The sequence below is a fragment of the Tupaia chinensis genome, unplaced genomic scaffold, assembly GCF_000334495.1.
Source record: "Tupaia chinensis unplaced genomic scaffold, TupChi_1.0 Scaffold000239_1, whole genome shotgun sequence".
NCBI lineage: Eukaryota > Metazoa > Chordata > Mammalia > Scandentia > Tupaiidae > Tupaia > Tupaia belangeri.
In genome coordinates, this window is record NW_006159717.1 from 819,775 (window position 1) to 842,372 (window position 22,598).

The 22,598-nt window shown below is 44.0% G+C and overlaps 1 protein-coding gene across 5 annotated transcripts in view; it reads left to right on the forward strand.

The window, feature by feature from the left end:
* Nucleotides 1-22,598, forward strand: part of KIAA0319L (KIAA0319 like) — a 124,420-nt gene that overhangs the window by 54,940 nt on the left and 46,882 nt on the right. For all 5 annotated transcript variants that reach the window (XR_001370395.2, XR_003549423.1, XM_014587885.2 and 2 more), the window contains exon 4: nucleotides 19,787-20,021. Coding sequence is in view for 3 of the 5 variants with exons in the window: in XM_014587885.2 (XP_014443371.1) it covers nucleotides 19,787-20,021 (235 nt within the window). In the remaining 2 variants the exon portion in view is untranslated. The remainder of the gene's footprint in view (nucleotides 1-19,786; nucleotides 20,022-22,598) is intronic.

The following is a 22,598-nucleotide window of genomic DNA, read 5'->3' on the forward strand; positions in this document are numbered from 1 at the left end:
GCTTTAGGCTTGTGAAGTTTTTGCCAAGGATTCATTTATTCCTCTGGCTACTACTTCCTGACAAATTCGGAATTGCCCAGGGCCTAATTTTTCCTATATTCTTGTTCTCAGTTATCCAAAAGGCAGGCTAAAAACCTTTACCAAATTTTAAAAATTTTAGCCCAAGGCCCCCTTTTACCCCTCTGGCTTCCATAATTCGTGTGGATTTCTCAACCTTCAGTGACCCAGCCCTTCCGGTACTGTTCTCGAAGCACCCCCACCCTCTGTCACCAGCTCTGACCTTTCGTCCGTGGCTTACTGCATTGGGAGAAAAACTGAGCAGCCTGTTTCCTTGTGTGTGAACACGACAGAGATCTCTGCAGTAGTTGTTGTCTTTTTGCAGAAGTATTCGTCCCTGCACTGAACACTCCCCCCCATAACTGCCCCCTTTCTCCTTGAATTTTCTGAGTTCTGTTTCTTCAGTCTGCTTGTCTGGTTTTCCCTGTGTGCAGTGAGTTTGGAATTGTGTTTGTGGGCTTCTTTGTCAGCTCACTTACTATCTTAGTCTAGTTGGGCTGTGCTGTGGTTTTGACTGTTCCCCAAAATTCATGGCTTCAGGTTGGTTAAGCTGTGATTGAAAGAATAATCTGACCATGGTGTGCAAAGGTGGGGTCTTTGGGAATGAGTCTGTGATTAGGGTGGAGCCCCTAAGATTGAGGCGTTGTGGGTTCATAAGGAGAGGGAAGAAGACCAGGAGACACGGGAATGAGGACACAGAGGCGTGTTCTGTTCTCACGATGGGGTGCCCTCCCTGCAGGGCCTTGGGACCTGACCAGTGGGAAAACCCTTACCAGATGTGGCCCCTGGACATTGGGCCTCCAAACCAGGAGCTGGACAAACATCTATTCTCTTTTTTAAATAACAAAATTTTTAGAGGTTTTTGCCTCAGGGAGTGTATGCTCGTCGGAGTGAGAGAGGCAGAGACACAGAGGCAGTGAGAGGGAAAGTGAGACGTTGTCCCCCCCTTCCCCAAGGGAGGATGGCCACATCTCAATCCTTCCTCTTCCATTTTCCTCTGGGATCTTGGGCACCCATGTACACTCAGCACATATGCCCTGCATGAATTTCAAGCCACTGAGTCCAGGACTTGAACCGTGGTTGGTCACATGGGCGTCCAGCAGCATAGCTGCTACGCCATCTCCCGGCCCAAACCTCTGTTCTCTTGTTACCTAGACTCAGGTACTTCCTGTTATTAGCAAATAGTCTGGAACCGGCTGCTCTAACAAAATACCATAAACGGGATGGCTTATCGACAACAGGAATTTATTTCTGACAGTTCTGGAGACGGAAAGGCCAGAGGCGCTGGTAGACTTGGTGTCTAGCGGGGCCCCGGTCCTCACAGACAGTGCCCCCCGCTGCTGTGTCCTGGGTGGTAGGAGAGGGAAACTGGCCTGGTGCTAGGACCACTAGTTCCATCCAGGAGGGCTCTGCCCTCAGGACCGAGTTCCCCCAAAGCTCCTGTTTCTGCCGTATCACCTTGGGGTCTAGGGTTTCAGCATGGATTCAGTCCATGGTGCTCCCACTTAACAGTGTTGTGGGTCGTGGAGGGCTTAGAGGCTTCTGGTAACATAGTCTCGCTGATTGGTGCAACTTGAGCTACGGGAAATCTCAACCTACCCACCTCGTTAACCCCGCATCACCCTTCCTTTTTCCCCTTCGTGGAGGGTCTGCGTTTCTCTGAGGAGGCTCTGAGAAGGCAGGGCTTTGTAAATAATTACTACAAAGATAAACTGCCATGTTCTCCAGCCTGAGGTCTAGTTTCCGAGAAATGGGTTGAGGTGTGTTTTTATTTTCATGTACTTTTAAAAAGAATTATTTAACTTTATTTGTTTGTTATTCTCAATTTGGTCAGAGTGAGACAGACAGACAGAGAGAGAGAGAGAGTAAAAAAGCAAGTCACCAGGTCTGGGACTTGAACCCGTGGTCAGCCATGTGGGAGTCCAGCGCCTTAATCACCATGCCACCTGCTGACCCCTGAGGTATGGTTTTAATTCCTCTGGCTTTGTTTCTGCAAGAGGACCTGGTCTTTCCCCTGGTAGGATTTGGTTAGTGACAGAGGCATATTTTTGTTTTATTTTAATAGAGTTATGTCTCAAATCAAAGGGTGTTGAAAACTGAATTTTTGTGAATTGTTTCTTTCTTTTTTTAAAAAATAACTATTTATTTTATTTTTTATTTATTCATTCATTGATTTTTTAATTTGACCAGAGAGAGACAGAGGGTGAGAGTGAGAGAGAGAGGAAGTGAGAAAGCAAGCCACCAGGTCCAGGACTCGAACCCTGGTCGGCCATGTGGGAGTGTCCAGCGCCTTAACCACTATGCCACCTGCTGGTCCTGTGAATTGTTTCTTAATATTAAGTAAAAATTAATATTAAGTTTTGTGAATTTTTTTAATATCAAGATAGAATCTGTTGGGGCTGGCAGGTGGTGTGGCAGTTAAAGTCACTGGACTCCCACACGGCCAACCACAGTTCGAGTCTCAAACCTGGTAGCTTACTTTCTCACTTTCCCTCTCTCTCTCCCTCTCTCTCTCACCCTCTTGCTCTGTCCCTCTCTGGTCAAAATAAATAAATAAATAAAGTTAAATAAAATAATTTTCACACACACATATATATATTTATTTATTTATTTACGTAGCATCTGTCTTACCAGGAAGGGGGCCTCTACCTGCAGTGTGATGTTCCGACCTGAGTAAGTGTGAACCTCCTGTGTGGGCCTTGAAGGGCCCTACTCAAAGTGGGATAGAGAGTGATGGAGGCTTTCATTTTGTCATCTTCAATTATGGCGTGAATTGCTGGGGCTGGCTGGCTCCATTTGGAGAGGGCAGCCGCAGAGTAGGGGCAGAGAAGGAGGAAGAGGCGACCTGGAGCGAGAATGTGAACTGGACTCTTCCTTCATTCTGAACAAGGCTTCTCTGAAGGAGAAACAGGTGTTCCCACCGGGGCATGACTGTATGACACATGGGTTTGTTCAAATCGGGTTCGTTTTTATGATTTCCGTCAAATGCCAGAAAAAATTGCCCAGAAAAATTTCACCCAACTCTATATCACTGTCTAAAAAAAGTTTTCAATATACTTTATATTTTCTGAGGTGAAATCATTTCTTCCATATCTGTTTTTTAAAAAATAAATTTATTTCCATAAATAAATAATTGGAGAATTGTTTCCTTAAAAATAAAGATCTGTCTACCTAACTCTAACTCTTTTTCTTCTTGGAATCTGTTCTAAAGCAATAATTCCTAAAGAAAGAAAGAACTTTAAATAAAATGATGAGATGGTACTTACTTAATAAAAAACCGAAAGCAGGTTGTCTAATCAGGGAAAAAATGGACATTGTACCATCATTAAAAATACATTTTGGGGGACCAGCAGGTGGCATGGTGGTTAAGGCACTGGACTTCTACATGGCCAAACATATTTCGAGTCTCAGACCTGGCAGTTTGCTTTCTCACTTTCTCTCTCTCTCTTTCCTCCTCTGTGTCAGAGAGAGAGTGGGGGAGGGATGGAGAGAGAGAGGGAGGGAGGGAGGGAGAGTGGGAAAGCACTCCCTCAGCACAGCTGGTCATGCTTCAGTCCCTTCTCCTTCACGGTCCCGTTTCCCCATTTTGGGCATGTGTGCACATGTGCCTAGCATGTTTTTCACACTGCCAGGTGGGGATTCAAACCATGGAATTCACCATGTGGGATCCAGCTGCCTTAACTATACTGCCACTGGCTGGCCCAACATGTTGGTTCCTTTTCATTGCTAGATGGTATTCCGTTGTGTGAATAGATTGTAATTTGTTCATCTGTCCACCTGTTAATGGATATTAGGTTGACCAGGTTTGGGCCATTACAAGTAAAATTGCTAGGAATGTTGTGAACAAGTCTTTGTGTGGGCGTATGCTTTAATTTCTCTTGGGTGAATACCTAAGAGTGGAATATCTGGGTTATATTGTAGTTATATATTTAACCTTTTAAGAAATTACACAACTGTTTTCGAAGTTGTTATTCCATTTTACATTCCCACCGTAATGCATGAAAGTTTCAGTTCCACACTCTTCTGAACACTTGGTCTGGAGAGTCTTTTTTGTTTTATGCCTTTTAATAGGTGTGTAATAGTATCTTATTGTGGTTTAGGTTGCATTTCTCTAAAGACTCTTGAGGGCCAGCTGGAGGCGTGGTGGTTAAGTTGGCTGGATTCCACATGGCCCACTTAACATTTCAGACCCAGTGGCTTGAAAAAAATATGCTGAGCATGTGTGTGTGCCCCACATCCTGAAGGAAGGAAGAAGCAGAGAAGGGATTTGAGTGACCATCTGCCGTGGGTGCCACTCTCTCCCCCTCTCTCTGTCTGTCTCTCTCTTTGCACCCTCTGGCAAATTAAAAAAGGTACTGATGATGTTGGACATATTCATGTGCTTTTTTGTTTCTCATCTGTGTATTTTCTTGGAAATTGTTCGTATTTTTTCCTCTTTTTTTTTTTTTTTTTTCTTTGTAGGTTTTTGCCATAGGGCATGTGTTTTTGTTGGAGAAAGACAGAGGTGTGACTTTCAAACCTCCAGGTTCGAGACTCCAGCTGCAAACTTGACCCTGTGGAATACATCTGCCCCAACCTCCATACCACCTCCTGGCCCCCAGTGTGATTTTCAAAACGCCAGATCTGGGGCTCAAACCGTGGTTGGTCGTGTGGGAGTCCAACGCCTTTACCACTATGCCACCCACTAGCCCCATTTTAAAAAAGTGGGTTGTTTTCCTAAACATATACAATCTGTGTATAAGCCATTATCAATATGTGATTTATAAATATTCTTTTCCAATTTGTGTCTTTCTTTTGCATTTTCTTGGCAGTGTTAACTAGCAGATCTTAATTTTGATGAAGTCAGTTTACTAATTGTTTTATTTTATGGTGTTATGTTGAAGAAAGATCATCCCCTAAGTTTTCTTCCAAAACTTTCATAGTTTAGGCTTTACGTTTAGGTCGAGAATTGTTCTGTGTGGGACCAGCAGTTAGCGTAATGGCTATGTCGCTGGACTCCCACGTAGTCGACCACGGTTCGTGTCCCGGACCCGGTGGCTTAAAACTCACGCCGGGCGCGTGTGCATGCATGCCCAAGATCCCGAGAGGAGAATGGATTGGAAAAAAAAAAAAAGAATTGTTCTGTGCATGGAAGCTGTAGATAGAAGCTTTTTTTTTTTTTTTGGAGAGGTTTTTACTATAGGGTGCGTGCACTCACCAGACAGATAGAGAGAGACAGAGAGACAGAAAGTGAGAAATCACCCCCCAGGGGGGATGGTCACGCCGCAATCCCTTCTCCTCCATTCTCCTCTTGGGATCTTGGGCACACACGCACACGTGCCCGGCGTGAGTTTTAAGCCACCGGGTCCGGGACACGAACCGTGGTCGACTACGTGGGAGTCCAGCGACATAGCCATTACACTAGCTGCTGGTTCCCCTATGTAGATAGAAGCTTTTATGGGAGATGAGGTTTGCATGTGAATATATAGCTGTTCTAGCACCATATTATTTTCTATCTTTTCTCCTTCGAATTGCCTTTTCAACGTTGTTGAAACTCAGTTACATGTGTATATAGGTCTATTTCAAGACTCTATTTGGTTCTGATGATGTATTTGTGCCTTTTTTTCTTCTTTTTTTTTTGAGAGATGTTTGCTATAGGGTGCATGTGCCCCCAGGAGGGGATGACCACACTGCAGCCTCTTCTCCATTTTCCTCTTGGTATTTTGGGTAGGCATGCACATGCACCCAGCATGATTTTCAAGACATCGGGTCCCGGACTAGAAAAGCAGCTGGCCACGTGGAAGTCTAACGCCTGAACCACCACACCGCGTGCTGACACCTCCTTGCCCATACTGACAATCATTACACTGTCTTGGTAACTGGAGATTCGTAGGAAGTTGTTTTCGTTTTGTTTCGTTTTTAAACTTTACCAGAGGGCACTTGCACTAGAGTTAGAGAGATAGAAAGGGGAAGTGAGAAAGCCATCCTCCCACCCAGTGAATCCCACAATCCCTTCTCCGTTTCTCCCCTTTGGGGATGTCGGGCATTCCCACACATGCCCAGTGTATTTCACAAGCGGCCTTAACTCTCTGTGGGCTGGCCCTGTTTTTAAATCAGATCATGTAAATGTTTCAACTTTGTTCTTTTTCATCAAAATCGTTTTGCTTATTTTAGGTCCTTTGTATTTTTATATAAATTTTTTTTTCAATTTTCCTGAGGGCACATGGTCTCACCAGAGAGAGAGGGAGGAGAAAGCACTCCCCATGCTGTTATGCCCAGTGGTTATGCCCAGTCCCTTCTTCATGCCTCCCTCCTTTCAGGATTGTGGACATATACATGTGCCGGGCATGTTTTTCGAGTCACCAGGTCCAGGATTTGAACCTTGCTGTTGGTCATATGGGAGCTAGCTACGTCAACAATCAAGCAATGTGCTGACCCACCATATACATTTTAGGATCAACCTGTCAATTTCTTTTGATGAACCCTCCTGGAATTTTGGTTGAGATGATGTTAGGGATATGATCAGTTTGGAGTTAATCAGTAGCCTAATAATATCGTTTACTGATCCATGACCACAGTATATTTTTCCATTTAATGAAATGATCTTTAGTTTCTCTCTGGGTTGTAGTTTTCAGTGTACAGATCTTGCACATCTTTTATAAATTTATCCCCAAATATTTTATCTTTTTAATGTTATTATGACTGGTATTTTTTAAAAATCTGGGTTCTGAATATTTTTGTTGCTAGTGCATAAAAATGCAATTGCAACTTGCATATTGATTTTAAAAGCTGCGGTCTGTGCATCCTCACTTATTCATTTTGCTGTTTTTCTAGAGGATTTTCTGTAGGATTTTCACTCTGTATTCATGCCATGTGTGAATAAAAGCAATTTTACTTCTGTTTTTTCAATCTGTCAGTCTCGTATTTCTTCTCCTTGCCTCATTGGCCCGGCTACACCCTCCAGCACAGTGTTGACTAGAAGTGGCAGAAGTGTAGTCTTGGTCGTGTTCTTAATCCCAGTGGGGAAGGGGAGCATTCATTCTTTTGCCATTAAGTCTGAGGTCAGCTAGAGATTGTATGGCGTCATCTTTTCAGGTGGAGCAAGTGCCTTTCTATTCCTAGTTTGATGTGAATTTTCAACAGGAATGGATGTAGAAAATCTTTTTCTTCACCTATTGTGATAATCATAAGGTTTTTTATTTTTAGCATGTTAAGATGATGAGTCAAGAGGGAACCAATAGGTGGTGTGATAGTTAAGCCGCTGGACACTCCCACATGGCCGACCATGGTTTGAGTCCCAGATCTGGTGGCTTGTTTTTTCACTTTCTCTCTCTCTCTCTCTCTCTCTGGTCAAATTTAAAAACTAAATGAATGAATGAATAAATAAATAAATAATTCTTAAAAAAAGAAAAAAGATGAGTAAAGTGAGTAAAATATTTGATGTTAAACCTTACACCAACCTTGCATTCCTGGGATAAAACTTCCTCGATCGTATTACCTTCTCTACATGTGCCTATATTTGATCTCCTAAAATCATATTATGTGTTGTTGCATGTGTATTCATGAGCGTTATTGTCCTTTGGTTCTCTTTCCTTGAAATGTCTCTGTCTGGTCAGTATCAAAAAAAGTGCTGGCCTCATCGAATGAGGTTACCTCTTCCAATTTTCTGAAGGAGTGTATAGAATTGGTATTATTTATTCCTTCAGTGTTCTGTTGTTGGATTAGTATTCTATAAAGACCAGTTAAGTCAAATTGGGTAATGTTTTTTAAGTCTTCCATATCCTTACTTATTTTCTGTCTTCTTCCATTAGTTATTTAGTGAGAGTTGATGCAGTATTACAGTATACTTATAGATAATGTTTCTTCTCATTGTTCGGTCAGCTTTTGCTTCATGTATTCTGAAGTCTATTATCAGATGTGTCCGTGTTTAGGATTGTTATGTCCTCTCAGTGAACTGAGCCCTTTATAAAATAATCCTCTTTATCTCTGGTAATATTCTTTGCTCAGGAATCTGTTTTGTCTGATATTAATATAGCCACATAAGCTTTCTTTAGACTGGTGTTAACAAAATAAATCTTTTTCTCTCCTTTTACTTTTAATCTATTTGTGTCTTTAAAGTGAATTTCTTCTAGGTTGCATTTAGCTGGATTGCTGCTTTAAAAAATTTTTGTTTTTTAAATTTTCTATAGAGTGCATGTGTTTGCCAGAGAGAGACAGAGACAGAGAGAGGGGGACAGGGAGAAAGCATCTACCAATGGGGCATGGTCGTGCCACAATCACTTCTCGTCCACTTTTCTGTCCTTTCAGGATTTGAGGCACATTGGACACACACCAGGATATTTTTCAACCTGCTGAAATTCAAACAATGTGGTTGACCATGTGGGTTCTGGCCCTCTTAACCACTAGGTCATGTGGTTGGCCCATAGTTAGATTGCTTTTTCTTCTTTTTTCTCTTTAGCTTTTGCCATAGGGTACATGTGCTCGTTGGAGAGAGACAGAGAAAGACAGAAAGGGGGAAGGTGAGAAATCATCCTCCGGGGGGTATGGTCATACCACATCTCTCTCTCTTTTTTTAAAGAATTATTTTATTTATTTATTGTCATTATTATTATTTTCCAGTTTGATTAGAGAGAGACAGACAGAGAGAGAGGGAAAGTGAGAAAGCAAGCTACTACATCCCATACTTGAACCATGGTCAGCCATGTGGGAGTCCAGTGCCTGTAACCACCACACCTGCCGGCCCCATACTGCAATCTGTTTTCCTCCATTATCCTCGTGGGTTTTGGGGCATAATTTTTAAGCTGCCAGGTCTAGGACTTGAACCACAGTGGCCATGTGGGACTCCAGTGTTTTAACCACCACCACCTGCTGGCCCCATAGCCAAATTCCTTTTTTTTTTTAAGAGAGATTTTTTTGTTACAGGGCATGTGCATCACTGGAGAGACAGAGAGAGAGAAACCCTGGGGGGATTGCCATGCCGCCATCCCTTATCCTCCATTCTCTTCCTGGGATTTTGGGCACGCATGCACATGCTCCCAGTGTGAGTTTTAAGCTGCAGATCCAGGACTGGAACTGTGGTTGACTATGTGGAAGTCCAGCGATGTAACCATTATGTCAGCTGCTGGTCCCACCAGATTGCTTTTTAAACATTCTGAGACACTGCCCATTAATTGGAGTAAGTCCTTTCTATTTATTTATTTATGTATTTGCTTATTTACTATCATTTTGGGCACATACGTGCATCCACCCGGCATGATCTTCAAGCTGCTGGGTCCCGGACTTGAATTGTGCAGCTGGCCATGTGGAATCCAACTCCCAGTACACAGCATTTTACCTCTGTGCCACAGGCTTGGCCCATAATGATAATTTTAATATCCATGGTTACTAGTTCTGTTACTTCTGTTATTTCTAGATATGGTTTGTTTTTCATTTTGTTTTAGTTTTATCCAGAGGGATTTTTGCTATAGGGTGCATGCACTCACCAGAGAGACAGAAAGCAAGAAGTCTTCCCCTAGGGCGGATGACCATGCCGCAATCCCTTCTCCTCCATTCTCCTCTAGGGATTTTGGGTCTGCACACACATGCCTGGCATGAATTCCAAGCTGCCAGGTCTGGAACTTGAACCACAGTCAACCACATGTGAGTCCAGCAACATAACCATTTATAACCGTTTGCTGGTCCCTCTGGATCAGTTTTAATTGACTGCTATTTTCCCTCTTTAAAGGATTTATTTTCCTGCTTTTTGCCTGATTGTTTTTGGTTGGGTTTCGGGCATTATAAATTTTACATCGCAAAGCACCGTGTAACTACAGGTATTGTTTTTCTTGTTTCTTTTAAAGACATTTTTATTATTTTATTTTAACTTTATTTATTATCATTATTGATCAGAGAGACACAGAGAGAGAGAGAGAGAGAGAGAGAGAGAGAGAGAGAGAGAGAGAGAGAGAGAGAGAGAGAGAGAGAGAGAGAGAGAGAGAGAGAGAGAGAGAGAGAGAGAGAGAGAGAGAGAGAGAGAGAGAGAGAGAGAGAGAGAGAGAGAGAGAGAGAGAGAGAGAGAGAGAGAGAGAGAGAGAGAGAGAGAGAGAGAGAGAGAGAGAGAGAGAGAGAGAGAGAGAGAGAGAGAGAGAGAGAGAGAGAGAGAGAGAGAGAGAGAGAGAGAGAGAGAGAGAGAGAGAGAGAGAGAGAGAGAGAGAGAGAGAGAGAGAGAGAGAGAGAGAGAGAGAGAGAGAGAGAGAGAGAGAGAGAGAGAGAGAGAGAGAGAGAGAGAGAGAGAGAGAGAGAGAGAGAGAGAGAGAGAGAGAGAGAGAGAGAGAGAGAGAGAGAGAGAGAGAGAGAGAGAGAGAGAGAGAGAGAGAGAGAGAGAGAGAGAGAGAGAGAGAGAGAGAGAGAGAGAGAGAGAGAGAGAGAGAGAGAGAGAGAGAGAGAGAGAGAGAGAGAGAGAGAGAGAGAGAGAGAGAGAGAGAGAGAGAGAGAGAGAGAGAGAGAGAGAGAGAGAGAGAGAGAGAGAGAGAGAGAGAGAGAGAGAGAGAGAGAGAGAGAGAGAGAGAGAGAGAGAGAGAGAGAGAGAGAGAGAGAGAGAGAGAGAGAGAGAGAGAGAGAGAGAGAGAGAGAGAGAGAGAGAGAGAGAGAGAGAGAGAGAGAGAGAGAGAGAGAGAGAGAGAGAGAGAGAGAGAGAGAGAGAGAGAGAGAGAGAGAGAGAGAGAGAGAGAGAGAGAGAGAGAGAGAGAGAGAGAGAGAGAGAGAGAGAGAGAGAGAGAGAGAGAGAGAGAGAGAGAGAGAGAGAGAGAGAGAGAGAGAGAGAGAGAGAGAGAGAGAGAGAGAGAGAGAGAGAGAGAGAGAGAGAGAGAGGAGGTGAGAAAGCAAGCCACCAGGTCTGAGACTTGAACCATAGTCGGCCATGTGGGAGTCCAGCGCCTTTACCCACCATGCCACTTGCCAGCCCCTTGTTTTTCTTTTTTAAAGAATTATTTATTTAATTCCACTTGTTGTTTCAAAATTTGGCTAGAGAGAGACAGAGAGAGGGGGAAAGGGACAGTGAAAAGCAAGCCACCAGGTCGGGGCCTCAAAATGCCCACGGTCGGCCAAGTGGAAGCCCAGCACCTTAACCACCAGGCCATCTGCCAGACCACTATAGGTATTCTTTAGCTTTGTTCTGAGATGTGGCTAATTATTGGAAAACATTTTTATCTTTTTGAGATTCGCTTTAAGAGTTTTGTCAAGTGTCCAGAGCTCCATTTAGGTTAGGGTTCATTTTTCCACTGCAGAGCTAAGTCCTTTATTAATACTCTTATTGACGCCCTGTGAATTATGAAGTTTCCCATCCTCGCTTTTTAGAATAGATCTGTTCCTAGCCCCTGTGAACTTGAGTACTGTTCCTGTCATCCTTTGGGGCAATTCTTTTTCTTTCCCTGGCCGTGAGTAGTTTCCTCACGTACATGAGACGATCAGTATTCAGTTGAATACCAGGAGAGTTTTGTGCGATTTTTCAGGGTCTCTGTCTGTGTGTGTCTCCTCTCACAGACTCCCAGCTACTTCTCTTCAGTCAGAAAGGCGGATGTTCTCGGGCCAGCCCCGTGGCCCAGTGGTTGGGGGAGACAGAGCCCGCGGAGCCTGCTGCGCCTCAGACTCGGCGCTGGTGCTTTGCGGAGCACACCAGGCACACTTGCTTGTCCCCACCCCGACAGTGGGGAAGTGGAGAAGGCCCTGCAGCGTGGCCACCCCCTCTCTCCTGCTTCCTCCTTCCCTCTCTCTTTCCGTGTCTCTGTCTCTTGCTGGCAAGCACATGTGCTCTCTGGCAATTAAAAAGAAAAAGATTGCTGGTATCCACATTGATTTCTGCTTCTTGCACTGTGGTCTAAAAACTTTGTTCAGATAGTAAACTGGGAAAACTGTAGGGCTCACTTTACTTGGTTTTCATCTCTTAGGGATTGCTGGTTTTCATGACCTCATGTCTGATGTCTTGAATGCCACGGTTCATACATTTAATCCTTTTTTTATTTTGAGAGATTTTTGCTATAGGTTGGTGTGCTTACTGGAAAGACAGAGAGATAGCAACCAAGAAATCACCCCCAAGGGGGATGGCCACACCACAGTCCCTTCTCCTCCATTCTCCTCTCAGGGTTTTGGGCATGCATGCACACATGCCCTGCATGAGTTTCAAGCTGCCAGGTCTGGGACTCAAATTGTTTTTGACCATGCGGGAGCCCAGCACCTCAACCACTATGCCACCTGCTGGGTCCATTTGATCTAGTTTTTAAAATTCTTACAGGTATAAGGATACTACTACTCTCTCTTCCTCCACCTTGACTGGAAATAGAAATCAACATTCTTTTCGTCCTTTTTTGAAGACATTTTGACATTCCCCCGCCTAGTACTACTTATTCTTCAAGATTTACCCCAAGTGTCACTTCTTCTGGAAGCCATCTCCAATAGTCACCCCGAAAGCTCTCCAAAATATTTGCACAATACACTAAGTCCTGTAGTAATAGTTTTAGTCTGAGAACATGATGTAGTGTGCAAACCCAGTTCTTCCAAATAATTATGTTATTTAACTTTGTTTTCTTATTTTAATTTGACCAGAGAGGAAGAGAGAGAGAGAGAGAGAGAGACAGAAAGCCGCCAGGTCTGGGACTCAAACGCTGGTCTGCCATGTGGGAGTCCAGCGCTTTAACCACCACGCCACCTGCTGGGCCCATTGTCCTCTTGCATTTTTAGTTACTATTCCTTGCTTTCTTTTCCTTCTTATCCAGATGCTTCAAGGGTAGTCTATACTTTCTTTCCTCCATTTGCTTGTATTTAATCCTCAGCTTGTGGAATTTGGTTTCCACTGAAGCTACTCTTGCCAGGGTCCCCAGTAATTTCAAAATGGTTGATTACCATTGATTCCTTTCAGTCTTTGTTTGATTGGACTTCTCTGCATTACCTCACATGGGTTGCAATCACCCCTGTTTTTGTTATAACACACTTTACTGTTTTTTTCCTTTTTCTCCTGACAGTTTCTCCTTAGTCCTTTTTGTGGGTTATTTCAAACGCTCACATCTCAACCTCGGTATTCCCGAGTACTGTCTCTGAGCCTCTGCTTCCTTTGTATGCATGCCCTCCTTGTAGTTCATCTGCTCCCACGGCTTCAGCCGCCGGCTTTGGGAACTCGGTTCCAGGGATGAGGCTCTGCTTCATTTCCCAGAGGCATCCTAGACTCGCTGTCTAAAGCACAATTTGCCTGTTATTTCTTTAAAGTCGCTCTTCTTAGTGTGTCTTAGCAGTCAGTCCCTCCCTCAAGCTAGAAGCATAGGTATCATTTCGCTCTTTTCCCCAAACCCCAGATCTACTTTGGTTTCACAAATATTAGATCCTTAATATTTTAAAATCCATCCCACAGGGAGAATTTCTAGTAATGGTTTCAGAGTGAAGTGGTCTCCTGAACCCTCCCACAGATAACAATTATGAAATCTATAAAAAAATGTATTTAAGTGAACTGGAAAGGTTCCAAAGCAGACAGAAACTAGAAGAAAGTTTACTTTGAAAAAATGATACCTAGAAGTGATAAGAACTGTGAATTTTCAGCTTTTCAAGATTTTTTTGCCTGACGGTATTCAACAACCCTCGCAGAAGAGAGTCCAGCACCCTTAACCACCACGCCACCTGCCGGCCCCCATTCATTTACTCTTAAACATCTCCCATCTGTCCCTACCATCATCATCTCAGCTCTAGTGAGAAAAATTATATTTTCCATACCAGCAGATGACATAATGATTACATCGCTGGACTCCCACATGGCCAGCTGCAGTTCAAGTCCCAGACCCAGCAGCTTGAGACTCCTGCCGGGTACTTGTGTGTGCGTGCCCAAAATCCCAAGAGGAGATTGGAGGAGGAGGGATTGCAACATGGCCATCCTCCTGAGGGGTGATTTTTTGCTTTCTGTTTCTCTGTCTTTCTGTCTCTCCGGCAAGTGCATGTGCCCTATTGCAAAAATCTCTCTTTTAGAAAAATGATATTTTCCACTTTGTGGCTGAGAGAAGTTTTGGAGATAAATAAATGGAGAGATATACGATTGTTATGAGCTGACTACCGTCCTTGTGCGCCCCCCCCACCCCCCAGTTTATGTCCACTCGCAGCCTCCACATGCTGCCTTACTTAGGAATGGGGTCTTTGCGATGTGATTAGTTAAGGATTTTTTTTTTTTTTTGAGAGGTTTTTGCTATAGGGTGTGTGCGCTCACCAGACAGACAGACAAAAAGCAAGAAATCGCCCCCCCAGGGGGGATGGCCACGCTGCAATCCCTTCTCCTCCATTCTCCTCTCGGGATCTTGGGCACACACGCACATGCACCCGGCGTGAGTTTGAGCCACCAGGTCCGGGACTCGGACCGCTGTCCACTAGGTGGGAGTCCAGCGACATAGCCATAATGCTAACTGCTGGTCCGTAGTTAAGGATTTTCGAGATGACATTATCTTGTATTTGGGGTGGTCCCTAAATCTGATGACTAGTGTCTTTACCAGAGAAAAGACCCAAGAGATTTGGGCCTACAGAGACACAGGGGAGAAGGTGTTGTGAAGATGGAGGCAGAGAGATCAGTTAGGTCGTAAGCCAAGGAATGCTAAGCCTCTGTGAGCTGGAAGAGGCAAAGAAAGGTTAACCCCTAGATCCTTCAGCGGGAGCGTGGCCCTGCCAACACTTTGACTTCAGATTTCAGGCCTTCAGAACTGAGACGATACATTTTGTTGTTTTAAAGCACCATGTTTCTGTTAATTTGTTGTGACACATCTAGGAAACTAATAGAACCTTGCTCTTGGATTGGGACCTGTTAGACCAATCAAATGATTTTGAAAAAGAACAACAAATTTGGAGGTCTCAAACTATCTAATGTTAAGACTTATTTTAAAGCCACACTAGTCAAGCTGTGAAAAGAGACCCAGTCAATGGAATATACTAGAGTCCAGAAATGGACCCACGTATATGTGTTCAGGTGATGTGACGAGGCAGCTCGGTGGCGGAAGGGATAACCTTTTTCAACCAGTGGTGCTAGAACAATTGGTTAGTGATAGGCAAAAACATAAGCCTTGGCCATTACCTGTCATGATATGGGCAAGTTAGCTTAAAATGGACCATAGGCCTAAATTTAAGAGCTAAAACTATAAAACTCATAGAGTAAAATATAAGATAAAAATTTTGTGATTTTGGTTTGACAAAGATTTCTTAGCGCTATTACTAAAAGCATGAACCATAAAAGAAAAATGATAAATTGGAGCTCATCCAAATTAATCTTTTTTTTTTTCTAATCAAAAGATATCACTGAGGGGCCATCAGGTGGCATGGTGGTTAAGGGCACTAGACTCCCACATGGCCAACTGTGGTTCGAGTCCCGGACCTGGCAGCTTGCTGTCTTATTTTCCCTCCCTCTCTCTCTCTTCCTCTCTCACTCTGTCCTTCTCTGGTCAAAATAAATAAATAAGTAAGTAAGTAAATAAATAAATAAATAAAAATAATTCTTTAAGGAAAAAAGATATCACTGAAAAATGAAAAAAATAAGCTCTATAGACTGGGAAAAATATATTTGCAAATAACTAATTTACTTAATATATAAAGAGCTTGTGAAAATCACTTAGAAAACTAATAACTTTTTTTTAAGGTTTTTATCACAGGGTGCATGCACTTGTTAGAGACAGAAAGAGGGAGAATGAGAACTCACCCCTAGCGGGGATGGTCACACTGCAGTCCTTTCTCCTCTCTTCTCCTCTTGGGATTTTGGGTGGGCACACACACACATATACACCTGGGTCGATTTTTCAGCCACCAGGTCCTGGACTTGAAATGTGATCGGCAGTGTTAGAGTCCAGTACCTTAACCACCATGCCACCTGCTGGCATTTTAAAAAATGGGCAAAAGATTTGAATGTGTATTCTACCAAAGTTTTACATATGTCCAAAAAATACATGCAGAAGATCTTCAGCATCATTAACCATTAGGAAAATGCAAATTTAAGCCACAGTGAGATTCATTACAGACCTCCAGAATGGCCGAATTTAAAAAGACTTCTATACCAAGTTCTGGCAAGATTACAATCATACTGGTGGTGGTACTGTGTCATGTCATAGCAACTTTGGAAAACTGTTAGGACGTTTTTATAAAAAGTTAAAGGTACACATTCTATGTGACCGGGCTTTCTACTTGTAAGAATTTACCCAGGACAAGGAAAGAGACACGTCTGTACAAACACGTATAGAAGAATGATTGTTCATTATGTCCAAAACTGTAATTACCCCAGCTGCCCGTGTACGGGTTATAGAATAAGCAGTTGTGCTAGCCCTCTATACCAGAGCACTCAGCTTTGATGAGGGGTGATTTACACAAATGAATGAATTACAGAAAATTCTGCTGAGTGAAATAAGCCAGGACCCCCCCCCCCCCACGACGAACTGTGTGATTTTGTAGATACAGAATTCTAGGAAATGCAAACTAATTTACAGTGAAGTCTATGTCAGAGTGTCACCCTGAAACAGAGAACAGTTGCTTGGGGAATGTGGGCAGGGAGGAGAAACAATTGCAAAAGAGCATGAGAAATCTTTGGAAATAATGGATATATTCATTACCTTTTTTTTTTTTAAAGGAATATAGATTTTTTTAAAATTATTTTTTACCTTTATTTTATTTTAATTTGACCAGAGAGGGACAGCATGTGTGTGTGTGTGTGTGTGTGTGTGTGAGAGAGAGAGAGAGAGAGAAAAAAAGAGAAAGAGAAAGAGAGAGAGAGAGAGAGAAAGAGAAAGAGAGAGAGAGAGAGAGAGAACGTGATAAAGCCAGCCTCCAGGTTTGAGACTTGAACCGCGATCCGCCATGTGGGAGTCCTGCACCAACACGCCACCTGCTGGCCCCATAACTTCATTATCTTGATTGTAGTGATTTCCTGGGTATACACATATGTCAAAAACCCTAACATGTGTACTTTAGATAATTTCAAGTTATTGTATGCCAATTATACCCTAATAAAGTTATCAAAGAAAAACATGAGCAAAAACGTAAATAAACTTCACCAAAGGAAAAATGTCTGACCTATAAGCACATGAAAATATGTTCAACATCATTAGTTTTCAGGAAAATGCACAATAAATCACAGTGAGGTAGAGAGTGACAAGAACAGCATCAAGAATGCCAAGTGTTGATGAAGTTGTGGAGCAGCTGGGGTCTTGCACGTTACTGGTAGAGATGCAAAATGGTACGGGCACTGTGGGTAACAGCGCACAGATTTTTATAAAGTTAAACAGATACTGTGTCTAAGTAGCAGTTCTGCTCCTATTTACCCAAGGTAAATTAAAACGTATTTTTACAGAAACATATTCAAACATTCATAGCAGCTTTATTTATAATTGCTAAGAACTAAAAGAATCTTAAACCTTCTTGAATAGATGAATGGAGGGGCCAGCAGGTAGCACGTGGCTAAGGTGCTGGACGCCCACGTGGCTGACCTGCGATCACTGTCCCTCTCTCTCTCCCTCTGTCTCTCTGGTGAGCACACACGCCCGATAGCAAGTTTAAAGATAATAATCATAAATGAAATGTAATCATTCTCTTTTTTTAAAGAATTATTTTACTTTATTTCTCTCTCGTCAAATTAAAAAATAGATAAATAAATTAAATTGAATAAATAATTCTTTAAAAAGTGTGAAAGTATGCTCTACCTTGGGGGTGGGAGAAAAAATAGATGAATGGAAAATGAGTGTTGATGATATCTCTAGTGGAAACTTGCCACCGAGTGGTAAAATCGTGTGCTACATATACACATAATAGCACGGACGAATCCCAGAAGCATTAAGTTGAGTGAAAGCAGCTAGAAACAAAGATAGCGCATACACAATTTCTTGTATGTGCAATGCAGGAAAACCCACAGCGATGGTGAGAAACGAACCCCAGCTTGCCTGAGTCTGGAGGTGGAGCTGGGAATTTGCTGTAGAGGGGCAGTGAGCACTTTGGGGGCAGATAGAAATAGTCCCTCTTTTGCTTGTGGTTGCATGGGTACATGCATTTGTCCAAACATCGGTCTTTTCTACTTGAAAAGTGTGAGTTTATTTGATATGAAATATAATTCAACTAAGTTGATTTTTAAAACTTCATACCAGGCCCAGCAGGTGGCATGGTGGCCAGGGTGTTGGACTCCCACATGGCCGACTGTGGTTTGAGTCCTAGACCTGCTCTTTATCGGTTACAACTCAGCTAGGACTTTCTTTCTGCAGGAGCTCAACTCTCCTCACCCCTTTCCCCCTTCTCCCCTTCTCCCCTTCTCCCCCTCCCCTCCTCTCCCTTACCCTCCTCCCCCCTCTCACTCCCTCCTCTTCTTCTCTTCCCTTCTGTCACTTTCCTTCCTCCCTCCTTCCTTTCCTCCCTCCCTTTCCCCCTTCCAAGTATCTACTTTTTCCATGAGAAAGAAACAGAGACAGGGTTCTCCTGCCCCAGCTATAGCCTGCCCAGATCATGGCCACACACCTGGCATTCCCAGGGAAGTCCCGGATGTGAACCCTGCCTTTTTCTTTAAAAAAAAAAAAAAAATCATCCTTCTTGGGACCACCAGATGGCATAATGGTTACATTGCTGGACTCCCACGTGACTGACTGTGGTTTGAGTCCTGTACCCGGCTGCTTGAAACACATGCTGGACACGTGTGCATGTGTACCCAAAATCCTGAGAGAATGGCGAAGAAGGGATTGTGGTGTGGTCGTCCCCCCGGGAGGTGATTTCTCACTTTCTGTCTCTCTGTCTCTCTGGCAAGTGCATTTGCCATATAGCAAAAATCTCTCTTTAAAGAAAAAAATAGAAAAACTCCTCATAGCCTCCTTTTCCCCAAGGGAGAAGGGCTAAATTCCCTCAGATTATGCTTCTTATAACCCTGGCAGGTTCAGTTGCCACGTTGGCCCGTTGTGTTTTCAGTCCTCTCTGCCCTGCTTGTTTAGCACGAGTTTTAGTTTTACTTATATTTTGGATCCAAAGGCCTGTTCCCACATGGATGTGGGTATGCAGTAAGTAGTTGCACAGGGAGGGGCTGGGGTGTTCAGTAAGGGGAGCAGACCCGAACGTGCGAAGAAGTATGGCTCTTACTATTTTATTTAACAAGGCAACTCTGCATAAGAAAAAAGACAAGACTGGTACCAGCATTATTTTTTATTTATTTCACTTTATTTATTTATTTTAATTTGTCCTGAGAGGGACAGAGTGAGAGAACAAGAGAGGGAGGAAGGGAGGGAGAGAGAGAGACCTAGAGAAAGTGAGAATGCAGGTCGCCATGTCTGGGACTCGAACCACGTCACGGTCAGCCACGTGGGAGTCCAGTGCCCTTAACCACTACGCCACCTGCTGGCCCCCGTACCAGCATTATTAACATCACTCCTTTTTATATGGTGAGATTAGTTTCTTTGATATTTTTGACATTTTTGCATTTTCCAAGAAAACATTTGGGTCGGCCCTATAGCACAGAGGTTAAGTGCATGGAGGGCTGATCTCACTGGGGTTTGAATCCCAGTCTTGGCTTGAAAAGAACGCCAGGTGTGTATCCATTAGCCAAATCCCAGTGGGATGGGGAAGTGAAAAGAGGATTGTGATGTGACCCCACACGGGGGCATTCTCGCTCGCTCTCTGTCTGGTAAATGCATATACACTCTAGCAACAAAAGGCCGGGGACCCATCTAACATGTTATTTCATCAGACAGAGCCTGAAAAACTGTATACCTTTTGCCTACTCAAATGAATTTTTGCTTTTCTTTAGGTGGACGAGGCAGTTACAGTTTCCAGTCCCTTAACCACAAACCAGACTGCAGAGATTCCCGGCTGGCCAAAGAATGTATCAGTCCAACCTGAACCATCCGAGGAGCCCAGCACTCAGCAAGTGAAAAGTCACGAGAAAACCCAGACCGCTGCCCCTTTGCCCGCGGCGCCCTCCCACAGTTATGCGACCCCCACCCCACAGGCCTCTTTCCAGAGCACCTCGGCACCACCCCCAGGTGAGGCCCTTGGCTCCCGGCCTTGGAGAGGGTAGGAAAGTGGAGCATTTGATCAAAGTGTTCCCTTTTAAAGGAAAGGAGGGAGGCAGGCATGACCCGAGTACCGTGTTAGCGAGAAATAACGCTGTCAGTGCAGCTGTAATCACGGGACTCTTCCAGCAGCCCCCAGCCTGTGGAAGTTTATGAGGTTCATTTTCCAGAGCCAGATTGCACTGTGACTTCAAGGCACAAGATTCAGTTAAGTAATGTTCGAGGGATCAAGCAAATAGAGGCCTCTGGGGGGAGTGTGGGGTTGATGTGCCACTTTGCCTTCTGGAAGGCTGGTTGTAGGACAGATACTTACCTCTGGTTTTTACAGTACCTTAATTTCAAAATTTTAGTCAATTAAAAAAAATTGCTATAGAGCGTGTATACTCGCTGGAGAGAGGCAGAGAGGGAGAAAGAGAAAGAAAATGAGAAATCACCCCCCGGGGGGATGGCCACGCCACAGCCTCTTCTCCACTGTACACAGCAATCCCTTCTCCTTTACTCATTTCTTGGGATTCTGGGTACACATGCACACATGCCTGGCGTGTTTTTCAAGCCACTGGGTCCAAGACTCGAACAATGCAGTGGGCCATTTGGGATCCAGCACCTTAACCATCAAGCCACCTGCTGACCCCGGCATCTTTATCTTCAAAGCCGCACACAGGAGGAGAGTTACACCTGGAGCGCTGGCTCACCAGCACGCGGCGCTGCGTGGGTGCTGTTCTAGGGTCCTGGGAGGACGTGGCTAATCAAGGGGACTAAGTCAGTCAAAGCCAAGAGGGTGAAGCAAAGGCAGGAAAAGTGAGGTTTTGCCAATTTTTCATTTCCTAGGGTCCCTTTGATGCTAATAAAATATGAAATAGTAGGGCCTTAATTCTGAGGCATTGAAGTAATTTTTGTGTTCAAGTAAAATGGCTGTAAATTTTGGTGTAATTGGGAAGGGCTAGGATTGTACTGTATTGAACACTCATTTTTTAAAAATTATTTTTATTTTTATTTATTTATTTATTTTTGGAGAGGTTTTTGCTGTAGGGCGCGTGCGCTCGCCAGACTGACAGGGAGAGACAGAGAGACAGAAAGCGAGAAATCACCCCTCAGGGGGGATTGGCCATGCTGCAATCCCTTCTCCTCCATTCTCCTCTCAGGATCTTGGGCATGCACGCACGCACACGCGCCCGGCGTGAGTTTTTTTTAAGCCACCAGGTCCGGGATGCGAACTGTGGTCGACTACATGGGAGTCCAGCGACATAGCCATTCCGCTAACTGCTGGTCCCCTAAAAATTATTTTTATTTTTAAACATTTATTTATTTATATTAATTTGACCAGAGAGGGACAGAGAGAAAGTGAGAAAGCAAGCTGCCATGTCCAGGACTCAAACCATTGTTGGCCATGTGGGAGTCTAATGCCCTTAACCACCATGCCACCCGCTGGCCCCTGTGTTAACTAGCAACTTTTTGGTCTATCATACTTTCTCTGAGTATAATGGATTCTTCCTGTTTTCTTTCTTTCTTTTTTTTTTTTTTTTAAGTCACTTCAGAGCATTCTGATTCTAGCTCCTAGGGCATTCAAATTTGAACTTCCATAAAGGATGGTTTCATTTCTGTCCCCAAGCTGCAGCAGCCTCAACTTTTCTGTTTGTTTAGGAAGCCCTTCTCACCTCCCCATCCTGAAATATGGGCGGACCAGCCCAGAGTTTGCGTTAACTCGCCTAGTTTCACTGCTCACACCACACACACAGCGATTGTTGGGGAACTAAGATTTTTATAGTTAGTGGTTCGCAATGGTCTGCAGCGACTCAGGAAGGGGGTGGCAGTGCTGCTGGCATCTCGTGGGTGGAGGCCAGCGTTACTGCTCAGCCTCTTACCACGCTTAGCACAGCCCCACAATGAAGGGGCTGGTCCAGAATGCCGGCAGTGCCGAGGCTGAGAATCCCGACACAGGACTTGGCTGATGGATAATGTGAGGGAGGGCATAGCCGTGCACTGGCTCGGGCAGATTTCTTAAAGAGGAGCAGGTTATAAACTAAAAACTAAATACTGTATTTAGAATAAAAAAGGAAAATACCCTAATTGAAGGCACTAGCTTTAGCAAAGTCCTCCAGAGTAGACCATGGCTTCTGTGGCACACGGGAGAGAAAATTAATATGAGTAGAGGCAGAATTGAGCAACAGGGGTGAGACAGTGAGATCAGATGGCATGGTCCTCCCATGCCAGGTTGGGAGTTTGGCCTTAAATGTGATGTAGAGGGGACCAGCAGTTAGCATAATGGCTATGTCACTGAACTCCCATGTAGTCAACCATAGTTCGAGTCCTGGACCCGGTGGCTTATATTCATGCTGGGCGCGTGTGTGTGCGTGCCCAATATTCCGAGAGGAGAATGGAGGAGAAGGGATTGTGGCGTGGCCATCCCCCTGGGTGGTGATTTCTTGCTTTCTGTTTCTCTGTCTGTCTCTCTGTCTCTCTGGTAAATGCACACGCCCTATAGCAAAAACCTCTCCAAAAAAAAAAAAAAAAAAACAATGTAGAAGCAGGGGTTTTGAACGAAAGGGC